General features: G+C 46.5%; 1 protein-coding gene across 3 annotated transcripts in view; it reads right to left on the reverse strand.

Moving 5' to 3' along the window:
- The window catches only part of AFF1 (AF4/FMR2 family member 1), a 54,402-nt gene extending 37,473 nt beyond the window's left edge, over positions 1-16,929 (reverse strand). For 2 of the 3 annotated variants that reach the window (XM_042870398.1, XM_042870397.1), the window contains exon 1: positions 16,877-16,929. In XM_042870398.1, the coding sequence (XP_042726332.1) occupies positions 16,877-16,914 (38 nt within the window). In that variant the 5' untranslated portion in view covers positions 16,915-16,929. Of the gene's footprint in view, positions 1-13,336; positions 13,435-16,876 lie in introns of those variants that run through there. The other variant, XM_042870400.1, reaches the window with a different exon arrangement.
- Positions 16,930-22,701: the final 5,772 nt, after the last annotated feature.

The following is a 22,701-nucleotide window of genomic DNA, read 5'->3' on the forward strand; positions in this document are numbered from 1 at the left end:
TTGGATGCTGCATAAGGCTCAGCTTCCGTGGTTTGCCAACCAAAAAAAATACAGAGAAAAACAAAAGCAGCAAACCTAAAAAACTCAGCTGTTTTGAGTTCCTGAGCATTAATTGCAAATGAAAGCATTAGCAGCACATCACTTCTTGTACCACAGGTGTATTTCATCCTCTTTACCACAAGCTCTCCCAGCAATAACACTACATCTATTAAGATAAAATACAATGCATGTGCATATACATATGGGAGCAGAAACTGATAGGAAAGGATGCAGAGGAACACCAGTGAGAGGTACTGAGAACACAAGGTAAAACCCTAAGGGCTTCTTCTGTTTGTCCTCCCAGAAAGATGTCCTTCACACCATGCCCATAAGGATCTCACAAGTTCTTGGCTTAGAGCTGGAAATGCAGAACACTCACATTCAATCTAACAGCAACAGATACAAAAAAATCCAAGCCACATAGCCTGACCTTGCAAAATGTTTTCTACACAAGCCCTGTGCTGCATCCCCAGTGGATTATGGATATCCTTCTATTTCTGGGCTGGCAAGCATCCAGATTCAGAGCAATCAAACTGTTTTCCTCAGAGCTCCTGATTACATTCAAACAAAAGGAAAGCCCAACACACTTGTAACTTGCATCTCTTGCAGCCATAGTATTTACCAAAACACAACTCTTCCCTATCTGCATCCCAACAGAGTGCAGCACACTTTGTGTGCTGCCTGCTGCAGCAGCAGTGAGCCCTTTTAAGACCTTTTCTTTCCCTGAACCCTCCTTGACCCCCAGCTCGCTTCCCAGCAATAAATTCCTTTTACAAAGTTGTGAAGAGGAGAGGAGGAGGGATGCAGGAGGGAAGGATGCCATGAGTCGCCATGATGCCTTCTCCCTGACTCTGAAAGCAGAGGGACATGCCACTGCTGCAGGGCTAGTAGATAGGCATGGGGCTTGCAAGTCAGCAAGTGAGCATAGTATCAATTCTGCTCTGTTTCCCCTGGCTGCTCCATGTCACAGCAATGATTCCCAGCTGACAGCCATCCATCACCTCTGCAACTCTGTGCGCCTGTCAAGAAACCTACTCCAAAGCCATCCTTGCTTTCCAACAGCTGGTGGATCTATTTGCCTTTGGAGTTTTGAGCTCCACAGCAAGCAAGCTGTGCACAGTAACGTGCACAGATCTCCTCACCACAGGAAAAAAAAAACAAAACAAATGAAAAAAAACAACAACCCGACCCCCTAAATCATGCTTTGCTCCACACAGAGATGGCCAAATGCTCCTGGGCTGAATGCTGCCCTGTACAGCAGGGCACAGAGGCCTCTGTTTGACAGCAGAATCGTGGTCTGTAACACAAGCCATGAGGATGCCAGCGTGCTCCCAAGCTGTTCTCAGAGCCATCGCTGTCTTTAATGCAGGTTCAAATGCTGGCGTGTGACTACATGGCCCATGACACCGTTCTCAGAAAATAGCCTGCTGTGGATGGAGAGCTGCCTCTCCTCCTGTTCTGGGTGCTCTCTGTATGAAAACAAAACGAAAATAAAAATGTGTATTTGCTTTAATTGTAATCAGATCTGCTACTGGCCCCAGAATGAATGACTCCAGCAGTAGGGAAGGGGGTGGGGAAAAGCTAAAAGCAAACACAAACGACGCTTGCCTCCCTCCAAACACGCAGAACCTCTTCCTCATAAACATTAAGAGGGAACATTTCCTTTTAGTACAACTGCAGGAAAACATTAATTTATTCAAGTCATTTTGTCATTAAGGCAGCCTCTCTTCTATGATGAGAAGCTGCTGATCAACATTTCCCAAGAGCAAGGGACACGTTCTTGTTTAACTTGGAAAGAAACGCTGCCACGCATGGCCCAGGCAGCTCGCCCCACGAGGTGGAGACAGGCAGATCAAAGACAGACGTTACATTCACACTGAACAGCAGGCAACTTGCCTCATCTCAACCTTTCCTTCCTTTCCTTTATGGTAATGCCCTCACATTGTGACTTGCTGGATATTGTTAAGGTCCTTTTCACATCATCAAACACTGTTTCACAGTACATATGCAGTTTGAGCAGAAACCAACGATAAAAAATGCGGCAGCAGTGCAACAGATGGCACAGCTAGTCAATTATTTTCTGCATCAGCACCATCAACACTGACAGCATCGGACTGCAGAGCAAAAAGATGGAGGCCTTGCAGCCCATCCATGAGCGTTTATATAATCTCCACTTAGCTGTCTTCAGTAAGAGCACTTAACCAAACTGCCACCTCCTAAGAATCCCAGTGCACTGAGCTTAACAGAATGCAGCCAGGAAAGGCGGTAACTAGAAGTTATGCAGGGAACACCGAAGTTGTCTTTCTCCATCTAAATGCAAATACACCAGGAGGGCTTCTAGGAAGGTGTGCATGTGTGAAGAGTAATTACAAGGAGAGCAGCCAGGCGTCAGAACTATGATAGATTTAAGGCTGCGTTTGATCTGGATGCGCAGGCAAAGGAGGAAATGTGAAAAATGTAAATCATCGGGTAGCAGCGATGATAAATCCTGGCCACTTTGTCTCTTAGAGACAGTGCTCTGCCTACACCAGCCTAACTCACCAGGCTCAGGACTTCCCCAAGCCAAGCATGCGGTCTGACCGCCTTCCAGCGCCGCAGGCACTTCTGCCTTCCTGGGTAGGTGAGAGAAGGAGAGGAAAATGCAAGCAGGCCAGAGAAGCCCGTGCCTCTAGTCGCTCCAGAGACAAGGATCTTCCTTCCTGCAGCCCCACATCGCCTCACTGCTTCTGAGCCCTTGTGTCAGACACCGTGCAGGCCCACGGGCTTTTCAGAAAGGCTTCTAGGAGCACCCCGGGCTAACGAGTGCTTATCAATCCCACTTAACAAACACAAAACAAAGCAAAAAAAAAATGTAATTTTTTGCAGTAGAGCAACACACCACAATTGACATGCAAGAATCCTGTTTTTCCAATGAGTGCAAGATTTTTAAGCTGAAAATGCAGTCTGTTTGCATTTAGTACGGCGTCTGGTGAGGGCCACTTCTGATCAAACATTTGCAGCTCCGAGTCCAGATGCCTGCCAAATAGTGCATAAAAAAAGCAAACTGTTCTGAAATGCTCAGCAAGTGCCACACACTTACATCTCCATAGAATTAATGCAAGCATGATATGAGGAAAGAAGAAGGGAGGAAGACAGGGAGAAATAAATCCAGACTTTCCTCCATCTTTTTTTTCTTCAGTAACTTTTGAATGTCAGACATTGAGAATCCAGATTAAAAGAATAAGCATAAATGGGCAAGGGAGAAATTATCTCTAACGACCATTGTGATTCCCCTAGATAAGGAGGAAGGCAACTGGAAAGCACGCTTTGATGTTATCCGCGGGCACTCTCCACAGGGCTGATGGGGCTCCTCCTTGTCTAAATATTACCACACAGCTCCAATGCAAAGTGAGCTTAAAAGGAAGAGGCCCAGGATCAAATCTCACTAGAGAAAGTGCGTGCTTAACTAACCAGGGGTACCGCAGGCACCTCGGGTTGCAGAAGGGCTGCAGTCATAGCACATGGCCTTCCAAACAAGTAGCCTGTCTTCCAACTACGCTCCTTCAATGAGCTACCCACAGCCTGAATGTGCTAGGGCAGCTAACATAAATTCTCTGTGCTATTATCTCTGTGCCAAATTTGCATTGAAATATTGCTCCGAATAGCTTTTGTTGTGGCTCAGGCCCATCAATTCATTTGTAACACACTTATGGGCAGCAAGAGAACCATGTGTCTGCAGCAGCAAGCTACCAAACAGGGAACAAAACAGTGAAATCAGGTTTCTGCTTCTCTACAAGAGGCTGCAGAACAGTGTCTTGCACAAGTAAATCTTGGAGACCTGAGATGATGAGGGAACTACCTCCTCTTCAGGCCAATGGGCCAAACCTTTTATGCCTGACCTCACACCAAAGCAATCAGTAAAGGAAAGCCCAACAGTTTGGGGAACTCACTGTTTCCCCAGGGCCCCACAGGAATCACAAGTAATAAACAGATCTTAAGAAAAATGTAGGCTACAGGGAAAAAAAAAAATCCAGATACTATCAGCTATTAAGTATCAGAAAATGTTTCATTACCCACCTGAAACCACTTTGCAAGGCAAAACAAGGATTTACATCTTACACTTCTTGGTTCTACATCAGTTTTTCTAGCACACGGGAATGCTTACTGCAGGTACAAGAAGTCAAATGCAATAAATCTTTGGCTTTGAGGCTATGCTAAGATTATTCAAGGAGATGTGCTTTTTTTGCTCATCATTTCATAGAGCCAGCTCCTTAAATGCTATTAAAATATTTTATTAATATTAAATAGTAATTTAATATTAATTATTAAATATTATTAACAATACTTTATATTAAATATTAAATAGGTTTGATATTAGGAGGAATTTTTTCACACAGAGGGTGGTGACACACTGGAGCAGGTTGCCCAAGGAGGTTGTGGGTGCCCCAACACTAGAGGCATTCAAGGCCAGGCTGGATGTGGCTCTGGGCAGCCTGGTTGGCGACCCTGCACATAGCAGGGGGGTTGAAACTGGATGATCATTGTGGTCCTTTTCAACCCAGGCCATTCTATGATTCTATAAATTAGGAAAAAACAGGGATTACTGAAGGCTAAAATTATTTCATGCTTTCACTGTAACCAGTGGCAGGCAAATTGTGCAGCAAATGAAAAGATCTCCTTGCTCTTCGTAGCTTTCCACTTACATAACAGCAGGTACCACGTAACAGGTTGAACAAGTCTTATCTGCACTGCAAGGACTAAGCAGGAACAGAAGGAGATTAGCAGTGTTTGCAGAAGTATTCCGCTTATACGCTCAAAAGTCCATTTAAAAACTCTTTCCCGCAGCCTCTGCCAGGTTATAATGATTCCCCAACTATGCCCAAAGTTTTCCATCTCCGCACAGAAACATCTGCTCACTTTCCCATGGTTTGCAGCCACGTTTGATTGCACCGAGGCACGCACACTGTCTATCTGGGCATTGCTCCGTACTGGAGTTTCACACTGCACTCAGACCATGCTGTGCTGTCTGTAACAAAGCAGCTCATTGTCACTCCCAAGGCTTGGATGGCGTTCAAGCCACGCACAGCAATAACCCATGACAGGCTGCATTAGGCAGGTACCGAAGCATGCCTAGTAGCACTATTAGCAACTAAAAAAAGCTACAAATATCCCTCTCCCTTCAATTCTAAATAGATCTGTTGAACAACTTTGAAGTCCATCGATTAAAAAAAGACCATTTTCTTCCTATCATGCAAACCACTGGTTGTGAATGGCGTGTTTCCCTTGGCACAGCAAGCCAGATTGGAACCAGAGCTCAGCCCTACAGTGTGCACAATGTTTGCTGCAGGAAGAGCCGTGCGTGCTTGCACAGGGAAACTGGGAAAGGGGAGCACTGGTGGGAACCAGCAGGGCTGCTTCCAAAATATTTACCTGCTGCCTCGGGCACATACTGACTGATAAGCCCGCTCTGCTCTGGAGAGTGTGCAGCTGTACAACCAAACGTGCTGCCAGGTTGATACTCAGCTTGTTTTAAAGCAACACCGAGGCATTCTAAGGTCAATGTGCCTTTCAACACAGCCCCTCCACAGCTGAAAACCCATGCACTGGTTTTCACAGCCCATACAGCAGCGCAAGGCATGTACAGTGAGGCCAAGGGACAATGCATTTTCCAGCTGAAATGGCAAACTGCTGCATACCAGGAGTTAGCTGCCAGCAACTGGGAAATATGTTGATTAATACTTTTTCTGGGTTGCCTCAGGACAGCTCATGCATGGATATCTTGCCACTATTCATTAATCACTCTTTGTGTGTTTATCCTGGTAAAACATAAGTGTCTCACACAATGACTGCACCAAATGAGGCAATTTCTACCTCCAAAAGCGCTGATATTGCCTGTTTATTTGCCGTGCTTAGCCTGATGCTCAGGTTGGCAGCAATTTACCACTTGGAGTATTTCATTTCATACTCCTCTCTCTCCTCACCGTCACCCTGCAAGCACAGCGTTCACAGGGCAGGCAGCCACTGGCAGCACTGCAATTAAGAGACTGCTCCATGAGGCTTTGTGTTTCTACTTGGTTTCATGTTTCCTTTAAAACAGCTGAGGGTGATGGCAACGAAACCACAGGAGTGTGGGGAGTAGCCCAGCAAGGGACAGGCAACACTTGTGGAGAGGATTCGAGTCAGGCTTGCAAAACTAGAGAGACACTGGAGACACCCATATGCAGGACAGGAGGGTTTCTTCTCCAGATCACTGCCCTCTAAGGGACTGAGATCCTTTCAAGAAGCAAGTAAGCCACATCAGCTGAGACAATAACTAAAGTGGTTTCATGCCATCTTGCAACCAAGGCTGGAAAACTGCACCAAGCTGCTGCAGGGCAAAGCAGTACTCCTGCCCCTAGGGTCCCTCACCCCAGCGAGGCCCATGCATCGCCTGTGCATGGGGCAGGAGCTGCCCCTAGGCTCTCTGAGCAGATGCCCTGCAGTAAGTCCCAGCTCCAATCTCTATGGCTTTTAAATCCTTTTGTGCATGCTGCCAGATTCCTCCTCATCCTCTGCTCATGTCTGCCCAGTATTATGCCCAGTGCCAGGTGCCCGAGCTTCACAAACCTGCCCCAAAACAGCTTACTGCTGGCAAGAGCTACAGGGAAATGAAAAGAAGAGGTTCTGATCCAAATTTCTGCTCTTGGTGTCAAAAGCAGTCCATTGCCTTACAACACACGGAGAGGACAGATTGGCTGGAAATGAGCGTACACAGACTGCTGCACATAAATGGTCTTTAAAGTTGTTATGCTCCGGTAAACACAGCTTTCATCTGTAAATTTCCTTAATCAGAAAGAGTGGAGAATAGCACATTTTCAAAGGAAGATATTAAAAAAAGGGAAACCATTACCTTGATATTTAATCTACATACAAAGGAATAGGACCATAACGAGATAATTTTCCTGACATCTCCCCTGCTCAGAAGTTGTCTACTTCTCCATCTGCCCCGTGACCACATCCCCTATCCACCAAGTGGGAAAAAATTAACTGGAGTCTTAAGGTGAGCATCAAAACAACAGCATTTGACCTCCAAAATGACATAAGATTCAGTCCACAAAAGGCCTGAATACTCATTAGACGTAAGGATCAATCCAGATTGTGTCCAGCTTTACAAGCATTACAGAATGGGTTTGGTTTGGTTTAACAATGCAGCACATGGAAACAGATTTTAATCAATTGCTACTAGCACCAGAACCAGCTTGAGGTAGGTTTGGTTGCAACCAGCAGAAGGTGTGGCAATGACAAACTGTTTTCACTTACTGAAAAATCATGAAGAGGAAGTTCTAGGCTGTCTGCCTTCCAAAAACCTAACGCAAAATCTAAGGGCAACTTCAGAGGGAAAAACTCTCCTCCTCTCCTAAGTTAAATTCTTCCTCCAAACAGGCTGTGCTGCTTTGCACCCAGGATGACTCCAAACTGCAAAACCCAGGTTACTAACGTTGTTTCCTTCTGCACAAGAAGCTGCAGCCTGCAGAAGGCTATCCACAAACCTTAAGGACATCTCTGTGTTCAGAGATGCTTGTTTTACCAGATGAATTCATCTATCGGGTAACCCTTCAGCAGTTATCAGTGGTTCCTTACTTGGCTGCAGCATTGCTCAATACAAACTCACATCCTGCAAAGAAAGACTAGTAAGTAAAGCTTTTGTTTTCTCCATTGAATTGACTTTGTTTTCATAAGCTACCTACAAAAAGCATGTTACAACTAGATGGCACATCTTTCTATAGCATCATTAGCTTTATTTCAGCTTTCTTACTTGCCAGTTCTTAATTATACTGCACCACCCAACTCACAAACTCTGCCTTTTCCCAGGAGGGAAGAATTTCAGCTGGGCTCTTCCGATATCACACCATTTTCAGTGCGATAGCTTGATGACACTGAAAATTCCTCACACTGGAAAAACACAAGACAGAGAGTTATTCCCTTGTGTATATGCTTTAATGGAGAAGGCCGGGGGTTCTGGTGCCATTTTTTTGTAACAAATATGTGGAATATTGTATACAACATCACTAATGGACCTACAGTATTTTTTTCAAAGATGGAACATCCAAGTTGCTGAATTTTTCCATGTCAGCCAGTTTAGGAAGTCTTTCGGTCTGTTATTTTTAATGCCTCAGAGTATGAGTCAACTGATTTTCATGAAGAACAGCATGGGGAAAAAAAAAAGTCCCTAAAGACCACATCTCATTATTACAGTGTCTCCATAAGGAGCCCAGCTGCTCTCAGAACAGGACACAGATCTGCCTGTTTTCCTCCAGGATCTGGGCAGTTCAATGGAATCTACATGAGTATGTAGCCTTTGTTATTCTACAGAGCCAGGCATTTACCTTTAGGAGGTTCACAGATCTAGCTAGGTAAAGCAAACCTAGTATCAACATGCTGAATCCAGCCCGTGTAAAATGGATAGGGGTTTGCAAGCAGATAAATTGATAAACAGTGCTCTAAAACCTTGGTGTAGCGATCACATTCCCTCAGCAGTAAGAGATCCCTGTGTCTTTTGTCTGCAGAAAGTTATATATCAACTTTGAAATCAAAAATCTGCAGAACTAAAATGCCAAGTATAACATCTCACTGGCAAACAGCATTTAAATAAATGGAAAATCGGGAGCTTTCAGAGATCCACAAGCATAATGCATACTAAACAACCTCATAGACTTCATGTGCTTTTGGAATTGGAGCATTGCTCATGTCAGACCGGGCGAGCCAAGGCAAAAAGCTGCTTTCTCCAACTGCACACCCAGGGATTTACACACCAGGCACCTCTGTTTCCTCATCTACAGAAACCACGGCAATGAGACAGATGACTCTCCACGCTGCCCTTCACCCCCTGGACCCACTCCCTGCACACATGGTTCTGGTGCAGGCATGAAGAAACACGTTCCCGACAGCCAGCTGGGACAGCACAGCCACGGGCTTACTGGCACCAGGGGAACAACGCTTCCTAGAACAGCGTGTGCTGCTGAGGGCACGGGGATGGGGAGAGCTGCATCACACCAGAGGACGACCCGTCTGCCAGCAGAATCCCTGTCTGCGGCACAGCCTGCTGGGAGAGAGGATCCTGGGGAAAGAGCTGCAGGCTGGTGCTGAGCCTCTAAACCACACTGGCAAAAAAAGTGGTTTAAAAAAGCTCTGTCGCTTTTTAAGCACAAACAAAGACTTTAGAAGCATGAGAACACTGAAAGCTAACTCCTTATCAGGTGCCACTCTTCAGAGGGCCAAAAATCCTTTCACCACTACACACACAAGTCCTAGCTGCTGTTAGTATTTGAAACTATAATGCCTGCAATACAGCTTAGAGAAAGGGGGAAAAAAGGAAGAGGCACATGCACTACACACACACACACACACACACACACACACACACACCAGCTGCTGAACTTCGCTGTGCTCATCCCTGAACGATGTATCATTTGCTGCTTACAGAACATACACTACAGGGCACTCTGAGTAAAAAACTATATGAATGTAACACCAGCCCATGCTTCTGGTTTTGCTTTGTTTTGTTTTTTTTTTTTTGGATAGTGGCATCTGTTGTCCTTTTCCTCCTTAGGTTTTGGTGAGGATCTTTTCCTTTTTATAATTTTTGAAACAAGCACAAAAACAAAGCAAGCTTTTTTTTTTTCTTTCTTTTCTTTTTTTTTTTTTCCAGTTCTGAGAAAGAGTTTTGCTGTTGCCAAAGAGATTAAACATTAACCAATGGCAACTGATGTTGTCTACCCGGACTTGTGCAAGGCCTTTGACATGGGCCCCCGCCACATCCTTATCTCTAAACGGGAGAGATTTGAAGGGTGGATTATTAGGTCAATAAGGAATTGGTTGGATGGCTGCAGCCAGAGGGCTGTCGTCAATGGCCCTATGCCCAGGTGGAGGCTGTCATGAGTGGCGTCCTTCAGGGCTCCATCTCGGGACCGCTGCTCTTCAACATCTTTATCAATGACATAAATGATGGGATCAAGCGCACCCTCAGCAAGTTTGCTGATGATCCCAAGCTGAGCGGTGCAGTTGATACAACAGACGGGAGGGACGCTACCCAAAGGGACCTCAGCAGGCTTGAAAAGCAGGTGTGTGAGAACTTAATGAGGTTCAATAACGCCAAAAGGTGCTGTACTTGGATCAAGGCAACCCCAGGTACGAGTATAGCCTGAGAGAAGAGCCAGGGAGAGGGACTGACCCACTCTACTCTGCTCCTGTGAGGACTCAGCTGGACTACTGTGTCCAGACCTGGGGCCCCCAGCAAGGAAGGATGTGGAGCTGTTGCAGCAGGTCCAGTGGAGGGCCACAGAGATCATCAGAGGGCTGGAGCACCTCTCTCATGAAGATAAGGTTGAGGGAGTTGGGTTTGTTTAGCTTGGAGAAGGGAAGGCTCCAGGGAGACCTCATAGCGGCTTTACAGTACTCAGAAAGAAGCCAACAAGCAGGAGAGAAACCAACTTTTTACATGGCCTGATAGTGACAGGGCAAGGGGAATGGCTTTAAACTAAAAGAGAGGAGATTTAGATTAGATGTTAGGATGTAAGCTTTTCTCACAGGGTGGTGAGGCACTGGCACTAGCTATGAGGAAAGGCTATGGATGCCTCATCTCTGGAGGTGCTTAAGGCCAGGTTGGGTGGGCCCTGGGCAGCCTGAGCTGGTGTGGGCAACTAGCCCACAGCAGGGAGGCTGGAATGAGATGATCATTAAGGTCCCCACCAACCTAAGCCATTCTATGATTCTACAAGTAACCATTTTCCTTGTCAACCTCTCTCTGTAAGCTAAAGCAGGGATACTTTTCCCTTAACCTGATGGGTAAGGCTGAAGAAGCAACAGTAGCACAACTTCATGTCACTTTTACAATAAACTACAACACAACTACAAATGACATTTCCAAACACTAAATATACCCATCCCCAGACCAGCCCAGAAAACAAACATGCCCATGCAAAGTATGAAACAGCTTAATGAAGTTTGCCTACTGGAACTTGCTGAGGCATCTCATCTTGGCAATACCCAAACCAGGGAGGTACTGAGAACTGGAACTGAGCAAGCACCTCTCCTGATGGGGGCCTCTTCCCCTAGCTGTGTGAATGCACAGCTGTGGAAAACCTGTGCTCACCTGCTCCCCATGAAGTGTTTTGCTGCAGCAAGACGCTGCATCTGAGAGGACACCTGCCCTAGCCAGTCCAGCCAGGGCTACGTGTGTCTTTGTGCTCTCATCATGGCCATAGCCAACTCCATCCAGCAACCTGAACTGCAGCACACAATACTGCAGGAAAAACACCTCCACGCTGTATGAACAGGATGAGAGCTCTCCCACTGTTTTGAGGCTCCGTGTTCTCATTCACCAGGCAGCAGAACTGCCCCAAGACCCTGCCAACCTATGTTTGCAGCAGACCTCAGGAGGAGCAGCACGTTAGCAAAGCCACCATGAGATCAGGGGATGTTTCATCTTTCAGCTGATAGGTGAAGTAACACAAGACAATGTTTCAGCCCTTCTTCACCTGCATCAGCTGCCTGGAATGCAGTATCACCAATACTGGCATCTGCCTGTATTGGCAGGACCCGCAGAACAAACACATTATGAAATGTGCCTGAAGATCTGGCCCAGAAAGCTGTGAAACGACACAGAGCAAAAACCAAGCTGCATCTTCCTCAGGGAAAAGCCTTAGCACCACTCCCTTCAGAAGAAACTGTTTTGCTGCACTATTTTAAACACAGACGTAGCTACATGGTGTTTGTACACAGCATTTCCTTCCTTTTTTACTGATATGAGGGCCCAGCACTATTCCCTGACTCTTATGGAGTTAGAAGTTGAGATGTGGCTGTTGGGGGCCTTACCATTGTCCCCAGCTCTGGAGAAGAGCCAGCAGGGACAGCAGCATGACACTGACTGCGCAGTGCTCTGGCTGTGCTTCTCCACCACCTTCCTGCAGGGGAGACAAAACGGTGTTGGTCCTGCATACCTGCAGCCACACCAATAAGGGGCACATCTAAAGGCAAGTTGCAAAGCAACCAGAAATTGTTAGCAACTGTAATGGCAAAGTATTACAAAGCCAGCAATTTCAAGTAAATGTGAGAGTAACAGCCTACATCTTCAAAAAACTGGATATCACACTGCAACCAACAAGGAAGTGAACTTGTTCTCAGTTCTGCTCCTGAACACAGAACAAAAAACCCAACACAGCCCATGCTGCTCAGGGATGCTACAAGCATCAGATCATCTGCATGTTCCAGAAGGGAGCGCACAGCGTTGCAGCTGCAAGCCTACAGCTCAGCCAGCAACTGAAACACAAAACACCCCACATTCTGCACAACGCAGACTGAGGGATACCTCCTCCACTGACTGCTTCTATATGTAAGGTGGTAGCCGGTGGTAAAAGCTGATTCATCTCAAACAGCTAAAACACCCAACTCACCACGCAATCAATTTTAAGATTCGGTATTAAAAAAAATGAAATAGTTATGGCATCTGCTAGCGCATCAGTTTCTCAGTTATCACCACAGCAATTTCTGAAGCACTGCTGAGCAGCAACAGGTGTGTTTTATCTCCTTGTTTGCCTTACTCTGCCACCTCCAAAACAGTGAATCCAAATGCGGTGGGAGCACTGAAAATGAAAGAAGGACGCAGGATTTTCTCGCTGCCAAACCCGCATCCTCCCCAGGTTCACCTCCCTTCCCCTGGCTGTGCCTATTGAAACGCACAGCAAGCGAGAAATAGCAAACCCAAGCAGATGGAGGACTGCCCAAAAGGCCTCACGCCGAGCGATGCCCAAAATGCGGCGTTCTGTATCACACCACCTCATCGCTGATTTACTGAGCATGCAGAAACTGACTGCGGGTCTGTTTGCTTGATTTTCTCTGACAAAAGAGACGCAAAACCAAAAGGCTCTCGCCTAACAGAGAGAACCCTCTAACTTGCTTTAACAAATCAGTTCTGCGGGTGCTTGGCCTCTCTTTCCCACGTAGCATGACTCCAGTGACTGAGCGTATGCATCTCTGGTAAAGGCTTTTATGCACTCGTGCAGCACGCATCCCTGGCACACAGTGGCTAAGCCCGCAGACCCAAAAGCACGGCAAGCTTCCCGGGGAACGCCGCTGCTCACCGTCACTCCCCCTTAAAACAAGCAACAATTTGACTTCAGTGCTGATCTTCATGCGCGCAGAGCTTAGTTAGCGAGTAAGGGAACACAGAAACAAGAAGTAAAACCGCCGCAAAACTAAGCCTCGGTGTCCGTACCCCCCGCCCCCCGAGCCGGTGACTCACACTCCGAGCTGTGCCCCCCGGAGCCCTTCACAGCCCTACCTGGACTGCGCGGCCATGGCGAAGCTCACGCCGCCGGCCCCGCCGCCTCCATGGGGCCCTCCCGCAGCCCCACGGCCGCGCTACGCCCCGCAGCGCCTCATCTCTCGCTCTGCCCTGAGCTGCCCGGCCCGGGTTGGGTTACGCTCATCCGGGCCCTCCTCCGGCCCGCCGCATTCCCCGACGCCACCGAGGGCGCGGCGGCCACCTGCGGCCCGAAGGGGCGGTACGGCCGCGGGGCTCCGAGAGGCCCCGTCGCCGCGCGCCCGCCGACGGACGGGGCCGACGCTCGGCCCGCGGCCCCCCGCCGCTCCCCCCTCGCTCCCCCCCCTCTCCAGGCTCTGTGGTACGGCCCGCAGCCCGTGGTGGAGGCGTGGGGCGGGCCGAAGGGCTGAGCGGGGGGAGGTGGTTAAAAAAAAAGAAGGGAAAAACGAAATACGAGCTCCCGAAAGCTGTCTGTCTGCGCTTCGCCAGGCTGGAACCTGCTTTTTGTTGGAGAAAATTGTGAACATTGCATCCTAAAAGGCTTCTTGTCTCCTATAGCAAACAGCCAGGCTGCACCGCCACGGAATTCCTCTCAGACTTCCCGAAGCGTCAGCAGGACACAGCCTTCCCCACATACTTTTTATTCACGCGCTGGGGATAAAGTTTCAGCTTTTTTGAGCCCTTGCCTCTGAAAAGTGTGCCCCAAATGAAGGAAACAGTCTCCATGAGGTAGAATGCAAAGAGATCAATAAAATGTGACCTGTCACACTGAGGAGTGCATCCCTGAGGTGAATAGTGTTGAGGATGCACCATTCCTTAAAAACATCTCGGGCAAAGGTTTCAGGTTGAGTATTAGAAAAAATTCTTCTCAGAAAGAGTGGTGACGCAGTGGCACAGGCTGCCCAAGGAGGTGGTGGAGTCGCCATCCCAGAGGTGCTCAAGAACCATGCAGATAAGGCACTGAGGACGGCGTCAGAGGACACGGTGGGAGTGGATTGGGGTTGGACTTGGTGATCTTAGAGGTCTTTTCCAACCTTAATGATTCTGTGATTCATAACTTCACACAGGCGAGCACAATGCAATGTGTTGAGCATGAAGCAGCAATGGTTTCACTGTGCTGAAAAGAGCTGGCCTGGCCTGGCATGGGGTCTACAGCATTGTCGAGGGTCTCTGCTCCTATAGCAGCATGAGCATGATCTCTTGGCTTGCCAGAACAACCCCACCATACCCACAGCAACCAGAGTGCAACTTTTGGGTTGATGGTCCATTGCATTTGTGGGATAAATCTCAGAAGCTTACACTACTGTCAAACAGTTGAGCAAGCATAGAGGATAAATGCAGTAGATGCCACACGGTATTAAAGTAATTAGACATTGGCCTGTAAGCTTTCCTGAAGTATCACATTTGCTGTAGAACACAACAAGTGCTTGTTTATCCCCAGAAATAGGTCAGCTTCATGCCCTTACCAACCTTTTCCAAACGTCTCATTATATGGTACCACACTGTGTTTTTTTAAACAGTCACACACCCTTACTTTCAGCCTTCAAGAGGCACTGCGCTCTTTTAATTAAAGCACGTCCTCCCAGCTCTGTTGACAAGAAATCACCATTGCCACTGATGAATCCTCCACATCTGAAGGTGAGAAGGGTCACACATGCACTGTGATTCTAGGCTGTGATTCCAGACGTGTGAAGCAGCAGAGCCTTTTTATTTGCAGAGAGGACTTTTGCACCAGGTCAGAAGGCAAAGGCTGCCGCAGACTTACAGGAGAACCCCTAACAGTGCAGCTCTGGAGCACCCCTAGAAGCCAGTGCCCTCCTGCCCTGCTCCTTCTCATCACCTCCACAGAAAAGTGGAGGCTGCGGCCTGCAGAGGGGTTCATCCTTAAGGAACTGCTCATGCTCTGGCAATCCCAAAGCATATACAAACTTGGCAAGGGCTTGATATTCTCCTGTCTTCCCCCAGCCCTATCTGCAGAAGCAGCTGTGCAACACACATGCATTGCTGCTGTAAAGCACAGGCTGCAACACCACGCTACACAGTGTTTCACAGGCTTCACATGTGCAGGGGAAAGGAGATGATAGATCTATCTTTCCCCTAAACTCCTGTCTCCAATGTACAGCTGGAAAGCAAGTAAAAGCTAGAAACCCAAACATAAAAGCATAGACAAAAACCAGTTTAACAAGGCAAATCAAGCTGCATGCTGTGGGCAATGGCAGGAGTCTAGACCAAGCTCCTCTCCACAGGCTTTGCTTTATAGCACCTTCTTAAACTTAGCACTTCCAGATCTCCATCTGGTTGCCAGCAGCACACCCTTGCTGGGCAAAGCATGCAAAACACTCAGCACCAGGTCTCACCCATGCTGCACGGCTACAGAAGCGATGGGGGAAAGGTAAACCAGCACGGCACTGAAAAAATGGGAGGGGAAGAACATAACCAGAAGGTTATGTTTGCTTTAAGAACAGGAGGCCAAGATGCATGCAGCTTGTTATGAAAAAAAAAAAAAAAAAAAAAGAAAGAAAGAAAAAAGGGTATAGCTGTTAAAAATGAAACATTTCTGAGAACCAAGGGGAAAGTAATCCTATGTGCTTCAGTGTTTAAATGAAAGGAAACAGACTTTAAAAGAGAAACCACCTCATCCCACAAACAAGACTGCACTGGAGGCTGTACCCGATGAGATTTTGGCAGCCATCAGGAGGAATTTCCATTATCTCCCCAGGCACTACTGACTTATCACTGTTAATGTCTTCAAATGTTCCACCACCAGTAAGAACTTTCACAAACAGTTAAAGTTAGAAAGAGGTTTATAGTCCTTGTTGGCTTTGGCACTGAAACTGTCAGAAACCACACTGTGCAAGGGTGTTAAATATCCTGATTTATATTCCAATTGAACCAAGATAACATCTATGTATAGAACACAATGTACCCTTCAGATTCACTACAGCTGTCAGATTCATTTTGCAGCAATATCCAATCCCCAGATGAGGCAGTGAGGTATGTAGGACACCAAGAAACTAAATGCCTGTGATTTTGGTTTGGTTTTGACCCGGCTGTTATGCATTATATTCCAGAATTCCAGAAAGTGGATTTTTTTAACCAATTCTTCATAGTTATATTGACAATTATTTACATTATTGACAATTAAACAAATATTTATGTATGAATACGTCTTTTGGAGAATGGCAGCAGAGGAAGTGCAGGAGGATGGTTTGAATCTCATCAGTACCTGAGTGTCTGTTCACCCATGCCTTTCCCATATGCAGCAATCACTGTTCTTTCGTGCCTCAGGACAGCGTAACAGGGGAAAAGATCACAGAACTCTGCTATGAGGGTAAAACATATTGGCAGCCAAAGAGAGCCATGTTGAAAAAGCAATGGGAACTGCAGGAAAATGACTCCAAAAAATCAGTTTTGCAGGTTTGGCTTCTAAGGGAAAACCCTTCTGCCCCACCCAATCGCTGTGATGCTTGCACTGAGTTTTCTACTTAAAAAAAATATATAATCTAATAATTAGTCCAAGTATCCAGGAAGATAGGAGAACACCAAATTAATTCCTACCTGCGATGTGGGATGCTCTCTTTGCCTGGAGATGCCATAGCTGTCTTTCTGCAGTCAGTTCATCTGAAAGAGAAAAAAGAGATACTGAACATCTTGCAAAACAATAGCACATTGTACCCAGCTGATGCCACCCAAGCTTTGCTTGAACAGTCAAAGACCAACCCAGGAACATCCTTCCTCAAGATCTGAACAGAGAGGGAAATAGGAGAGCTAAAGAAGTAATGTGGCATGTCTTCAGGTTCTGAAGTAGTAAGTCATGACAATGTAGTGATGTCCAAAATGTTTGTCATGCTGACCAGAAAATGAAATCTGAATGCACATTTTCTTTCTCTCTCTCTGTGCTCTGCATTTCAGTTTGGATTTGTGTTACATCCAAAATCTGTTTCAAATTAGTTCTCCAAAACCATTTGGAGACACAGTCCTCATCATCCCCTCGCATATTTTCATAACTGTGTGAATCCCTTGATTCTCCCTGGCAGCCTAAATCGTCTCTCATGGAATCATAGAGTCATTGAGGTTGAAAAAGGCCTTGAAGATCATCTAATCCAACAGTCTACCTACCACCAATACTGCCTACTAAATGATGTTCCTTAGTACCATATCCCCATGGTTCTTGAACACCTCCAGAGGTGGTGACTCCACAACCTCCCTGGGCAGCCTGTGCCAGTGCCTCACCAATCTTTCTGAGAATAAATTCTTTCTAACATCACAGATCACAGAATTGTAGGGGTTGGAAGGGACCTCTAGAGGTCATTGAGACCAAGCCCCCTGCCAAAGCAGGTTCCCTACACCAGGTCGCACAGGTAGGCGTCCAGGTGAGACTTGAATATCTCCAGAGAAGGAGACTCCACAACCCCCCTGGGCAGCCAACCTGAATCTCCTTTGGCACATCCTGAATTTCAGTGATGTTCAGAACGACGATGGTGTGAAGTAATGCCCAACAAAAAGGTGAGGTGTAACCTGATGAATGGATGCTTACCCCAAGCAGCAAAACATCTCCTTTTTTTTTGTAACAGACAATCTTTGCATGAAAACCACTTGTAGGTTAAGAGGCTGAATTCTAGGCAAGCTTGTAAATACTGGACTGTTCCTGTGAGTGCATCTGTTGGTTTCAAAGGGACCTTTTAGAGCCACAAGCATCCATTATTGTGGACTCAGCCAAGTGTGTGCCAACCAAGACTATGGCTCCAGGTTCAGCTGTTGAATTTAAGAACAAACATGCCATGAAGGCACTCCCTTTAGACACCCAAACTGCCTGCTGGTGAGCGGAAGCATTTGTGGAAAGGAAAAGCAGTATTAGAAGAAAATACAGCTATAGATGAAAAGGTAACACAGAAAAATTACTTCAAAGCCTAAGCATTCAGGAAGCAAGGAGGAAACAGAAGGGGAAGGATGTTGCAGTAGTTATTGCAAGAGACTGCCCCTTATGCCACTGTAACGGCAGTTCTGAAATCATAGAGCTACAGAACTGTTTGTGCTGGAGGAAACCATTAAAGGCCATCTGATCCAGCTCCTCTGCAATGAACGGAAACACCTACAGCTTTCTTCTTTGACGTCAATCAAACTAGCTGGGTAATCTAATGAGGATGGCTTCTCTTATTCCAAAAGCAACTATTTTATTTCCAGTGCTTTTTGCTTAAAGGGCATAAAACCCTTCACTCATTTTCAGCAATGCATGCTGCCTCCTGTGCTGATGGGGAAGGCAGGGAAGCCAGAATGCCAATGTTTTTATTCCTCTCCAATTGGTCAGGAAGCAGAAAACATTGGTAGAAATCACTTTTCAGGTAGCACAAATGCTAACCATCTTTGCAAATCTTTCCTTTGCAGTTCTTTGTTTCATTTTTCAAGAATCAATAAAAAAAGACAGAAAATAGAAGTTAATGCCTATGTACAAATATTCAACATGTCTTCCAAAAACACTGACACCAACGGTGATGTACAAATGAGCTAAAGTAACTGGAGAGATTAAATTTGCTGCCTGGGAGAAGGTCACATTTCTTCTTTTCTTCACCAAAGTCTTAAAAAAACAGTTCTGATACCACTTAGGTTGTGGTTGGACTTGATGATCTTTAAGGTCTTTTCCAACCTGAGCTATTCTATGATTCTCTACTTCGAATAGACTGTAACTCTTCAGTGAGAAAAGGAAAGGTCAGCCCTGTGTATCTGGGCATCTGCAATGTACTGTAAACGAACCCTGGTGGAAGACAGGTTGAATGCATGCAGCCTGCCCCATGCTGATGCTGCAGGAGGAGGCAGCCAGGAGGGGCAGCTCATCTGCCGCCTGCCCTGTATGCTGCTGAGTGTACAGGTTAACCACTTGGGTGCAGATTAATTGAGAAATTAATTAAAACTGGGGAAATACAGAGCTGCTGGAGGATGGAGGAATTGTCCCCATCTGCCACCAGCCCTCAGTGAGCCATCCATAGCTCCTGATCCGTGGGGCTGATGCCAAGGGGGTACTCACGTCAGCCCTCTGCCAAAGTCCAGACTTTGAGTACATAAGGTATTCAGAAGCTTCTACATTTCTCATCACAACTCCAGCAAGATGCAGCTCTGCCTTGTGTCTACCCAGATGATTAGTGTGAAATCCCAGCTTCTTAACCAAACACAACCCGAGGAGAGGTCATCTCCAACAGACCACCTCCTACCAATCAGCAGCTAACCAGAACCACGAGCAAAGAAGCCTTTTCAACACCTGACTTCCACCAGTCTACAAGAGAACTCCCTCAGTGCTCACAGGTGCACCACACACATGCTGACAGACCATATGGCTTCCTGGGGGCCCTCTGGTTGGATTAAACAGCTCAGGGACAGCTTTCAGGAAATAAAACAGCAAAACACCACCACAAGGCCCTACAGGGAGGAAGGCAACAAAAAAAAAAACCCACTGAAATATTTCTGTATTTCATACTAATGATAATAAAAATGGCCTTACCCACAAGTTGCGTGGTGTGGTGGCTGCTGGCATAGAACTGTTCATGGCATTGAGCTCTCTGAGAAGTCGGTAGTTCAAGCTGCAGCAGCAATTTTCTATCCTAAAAGGAAATAAGAGAAAACAGTGAGTGCTGAAGAACTGCCAGGAGTCACTGGGTTGAGTGTCCCATATCCTCTGTACCGTGTGCACAGAGATTGAGGTCAGAGATATGCGATATGTGAATGAGAACCAGGGGACGGCGCAGCACAGGGAAGGCTGTGGCCATCTCTCAACCACCTAGGAAAGCAGTACTTAACGGAAGGGTGAACTGACCTGCTGTGGGGATGGGTTTTGCCACGTGTGCCAGAAACGCAGGTCCAAACTGAGGAAGGCTGAGCCCAGCACTGGCGATTTTTCGAAGCCTTAACTTTCAAGTGAGCTGTGTGAATGGGAGGGTCGGGGGACGGAGGCGTAAGGCCACAGGTAGCTGCAGGTTGGGCCTGCAGAAATGGCGCTGGGATGCTGGGAAAAGAGCATCAACGAATGTGCTGCCGGGGCAACGTTCCATCATTAGATGCCTTACCCAAAATGCACTGCCTGACCTGCTCCATTGCTGCACAGAGTTCATCTTGGAGCTGATGATCACAGAGCAGTTCATCTTCACTTTACCCTTAAGAGACTTGAGAGCCATCCACCAGCGCTGAAATCGGCAACAAAAAGGTACAACCGTTGGCAGCCTGGGAGTCTGAGGGGAACTTTTGCAATTGCAGTATTTAAAAAAGCAATCAATGAATCCAGATTGCTTTCTTCATCGGTATTCTCTCAGACAAGTTTGCCGTGTCCCAGCTGCTACCACCCACTGCACTCATGGTCTCTTCATTCTTGCAGTCTTCAGGAATCCACCTCTGCCCCTAAGGCAGCCCTACTTCCAAACTGTAAGCACTTCACATATTGATCTGTAGCATGACTAATTGTTGCTCATAAACTGTTTTTTCCTCAAAAAGACTCCAGTTACTTCCAAGGTACTGGAGAGTCTAAATATTGAACCATTTGCAATCATTACATGATTGGTACTTGATGATTCTTTCATATAAAAATTAAACAATTTTGATTTTCCCTGGCTATAGCATCTAAATGAGAGGAGACAGCAAGCAATCAGGGAAAAAACACGTGTGACAAACTGAAAAAAAAAAAAAAGTATTTTCTACTTAGAAACTGAAAAAAAAAAAAAAAAATCGGAGCTATTTTTTTCCATTTACAAACATTTTCTCCTAATGCTCTAGAGGCCTCTGCCAGGAAAGGGCTGGGTAGTGAATGGATTTTTACTTCAGGAACCTACTAAAACTCTCTTCTGGCCCTTTTCACTGCCTTTTAAATATATTTTTCCCGTTCTCCTTGCTCTAAGCCAGGCATTCTAGATGAAAAGAGGCTGAGGCAGCCCACCGGGTTCTCATCAACTCTCTCAGCCTCTAACCAAACTTAGAGGTCAGTTTTCCTTTTATGCATCTGGAAAATGTAAGAGCCAAATTGAAGCTAAGATTAGAAAGCTTATTCACTCTTGCTGGTGCCTTCAGAATCAGGTAACAAACAAAAAAGAGTTAAGTGAGATACCAAGCAGCAAGGCTCTCCCAGGCCAGTAGGAACTCATCCTGTAGGTGCGCACTGGCAAAGGAATCAATTTAATGAAGTTTTGTCACATCTACAAAGGCGAACTTCATTAGGGGCAGACTGTGGAATACAATTTACATGGAAAGAGGACAGGCTCAGGCTCTGCTTTACAATGATCTGCATATGAATGTTGGGCTTGGGCTCTGAGATCTCTTTCTGTCCTACTGGAAACACCCCAGGCCTGTTGGTGCCAGCTTCTGAAGAAGCAGAGAAGGGCAGGATGTCAGCGGGTCCAGACATCCCCAATAGACATGCCACTGTGCTGCGGAGAGCTGGGACTGCGGAGAGAGGCCTGGTCCCACCACAGATGGTAGTGCCTGCTTTCTGAAGCCTCACAGGTACATTCTGAACAATGCCTTCAAACCTGATTTCATTGGTAGAGACTCTACTGTATCAGCCCCTCACACTAACCAACACAGACTGCAATCCCAAAATAATCACTTGGCAGCTGTAAAATGCACACGCTAATAATGAGCTCAAGTGGTGTCTCATGTCTGATCCCGTAATGTTGAAGAAAAGCATTATAGATGGAAACATCGCAAAAACAATCTGAAAATCTCTGGGCTCTGTTGATGGAATTAATTATCATCACCATAATCCAATGGGGACATCAGAGCATAGTGTATGAGCCCTTGTAAGCTGAAATCTGGCTGGAGTCTACTGCAGCCCCACCAGAAGCCTCATGCAAAAAGCAGAGGTGCGGTAGTGGAATAAGAATAGAGATGGACTGGCACTGAGAAGGGCAGAGGTACTTGCACATGCCTTATTTGAATGCCTGGTTCCCAGTTAGGCAAGCTCCAGCTCATTCTGCAGACAGCAGACAGGCTGGCACAGCTCTGCTTCTCACTCAAAGCTTGAGGCCCAAGCTCTGGCTTCTAGCACATGTGGAGACTCAGGCATGTTTGGTAAACGTGACACTTGACACTAAAGTCAGGCTGAAAAATACACCAGTAGAACGGTTTCTATTAACACAATCATTATTTACACAGAACATAGCGAAGGAAAGGATGGGAGGAAAAATTACTGTGTTTTGCTCTGGCCTCAGGCAGCATGGGAAGGCCCTGACTGCCTGCAGCCTTGTCTCCCAGCACACTTGTCACTGATACTGCTCGAGAAGGTGACACAATGGCTTGAGGAGGAAGGTTTTAGCCCAAATAAATGTTAGCCGAAAGGCACAGCGCAGTGCCTCCAGTAATAGGAGATAATTGGATGCTCTTTGATACTCTGGCTGAATACAACCTGT

This window comes from Lagopus leucura, unplaced genomic scaffold (genome assembly GCF_019238085.1).
Source record: "Lagopus leucura isolate 7727_CA_CO unplaced genomic scaffold, USGS_WTPT01 Super-Scaffold_100004, whole genome shotgun sequence".
Lineage (NCBI taxonomy): Eukaryota > Metazoa > Chordata > Aves > Galliformes > Phasianidae > Lagopus > Lagopus leucura.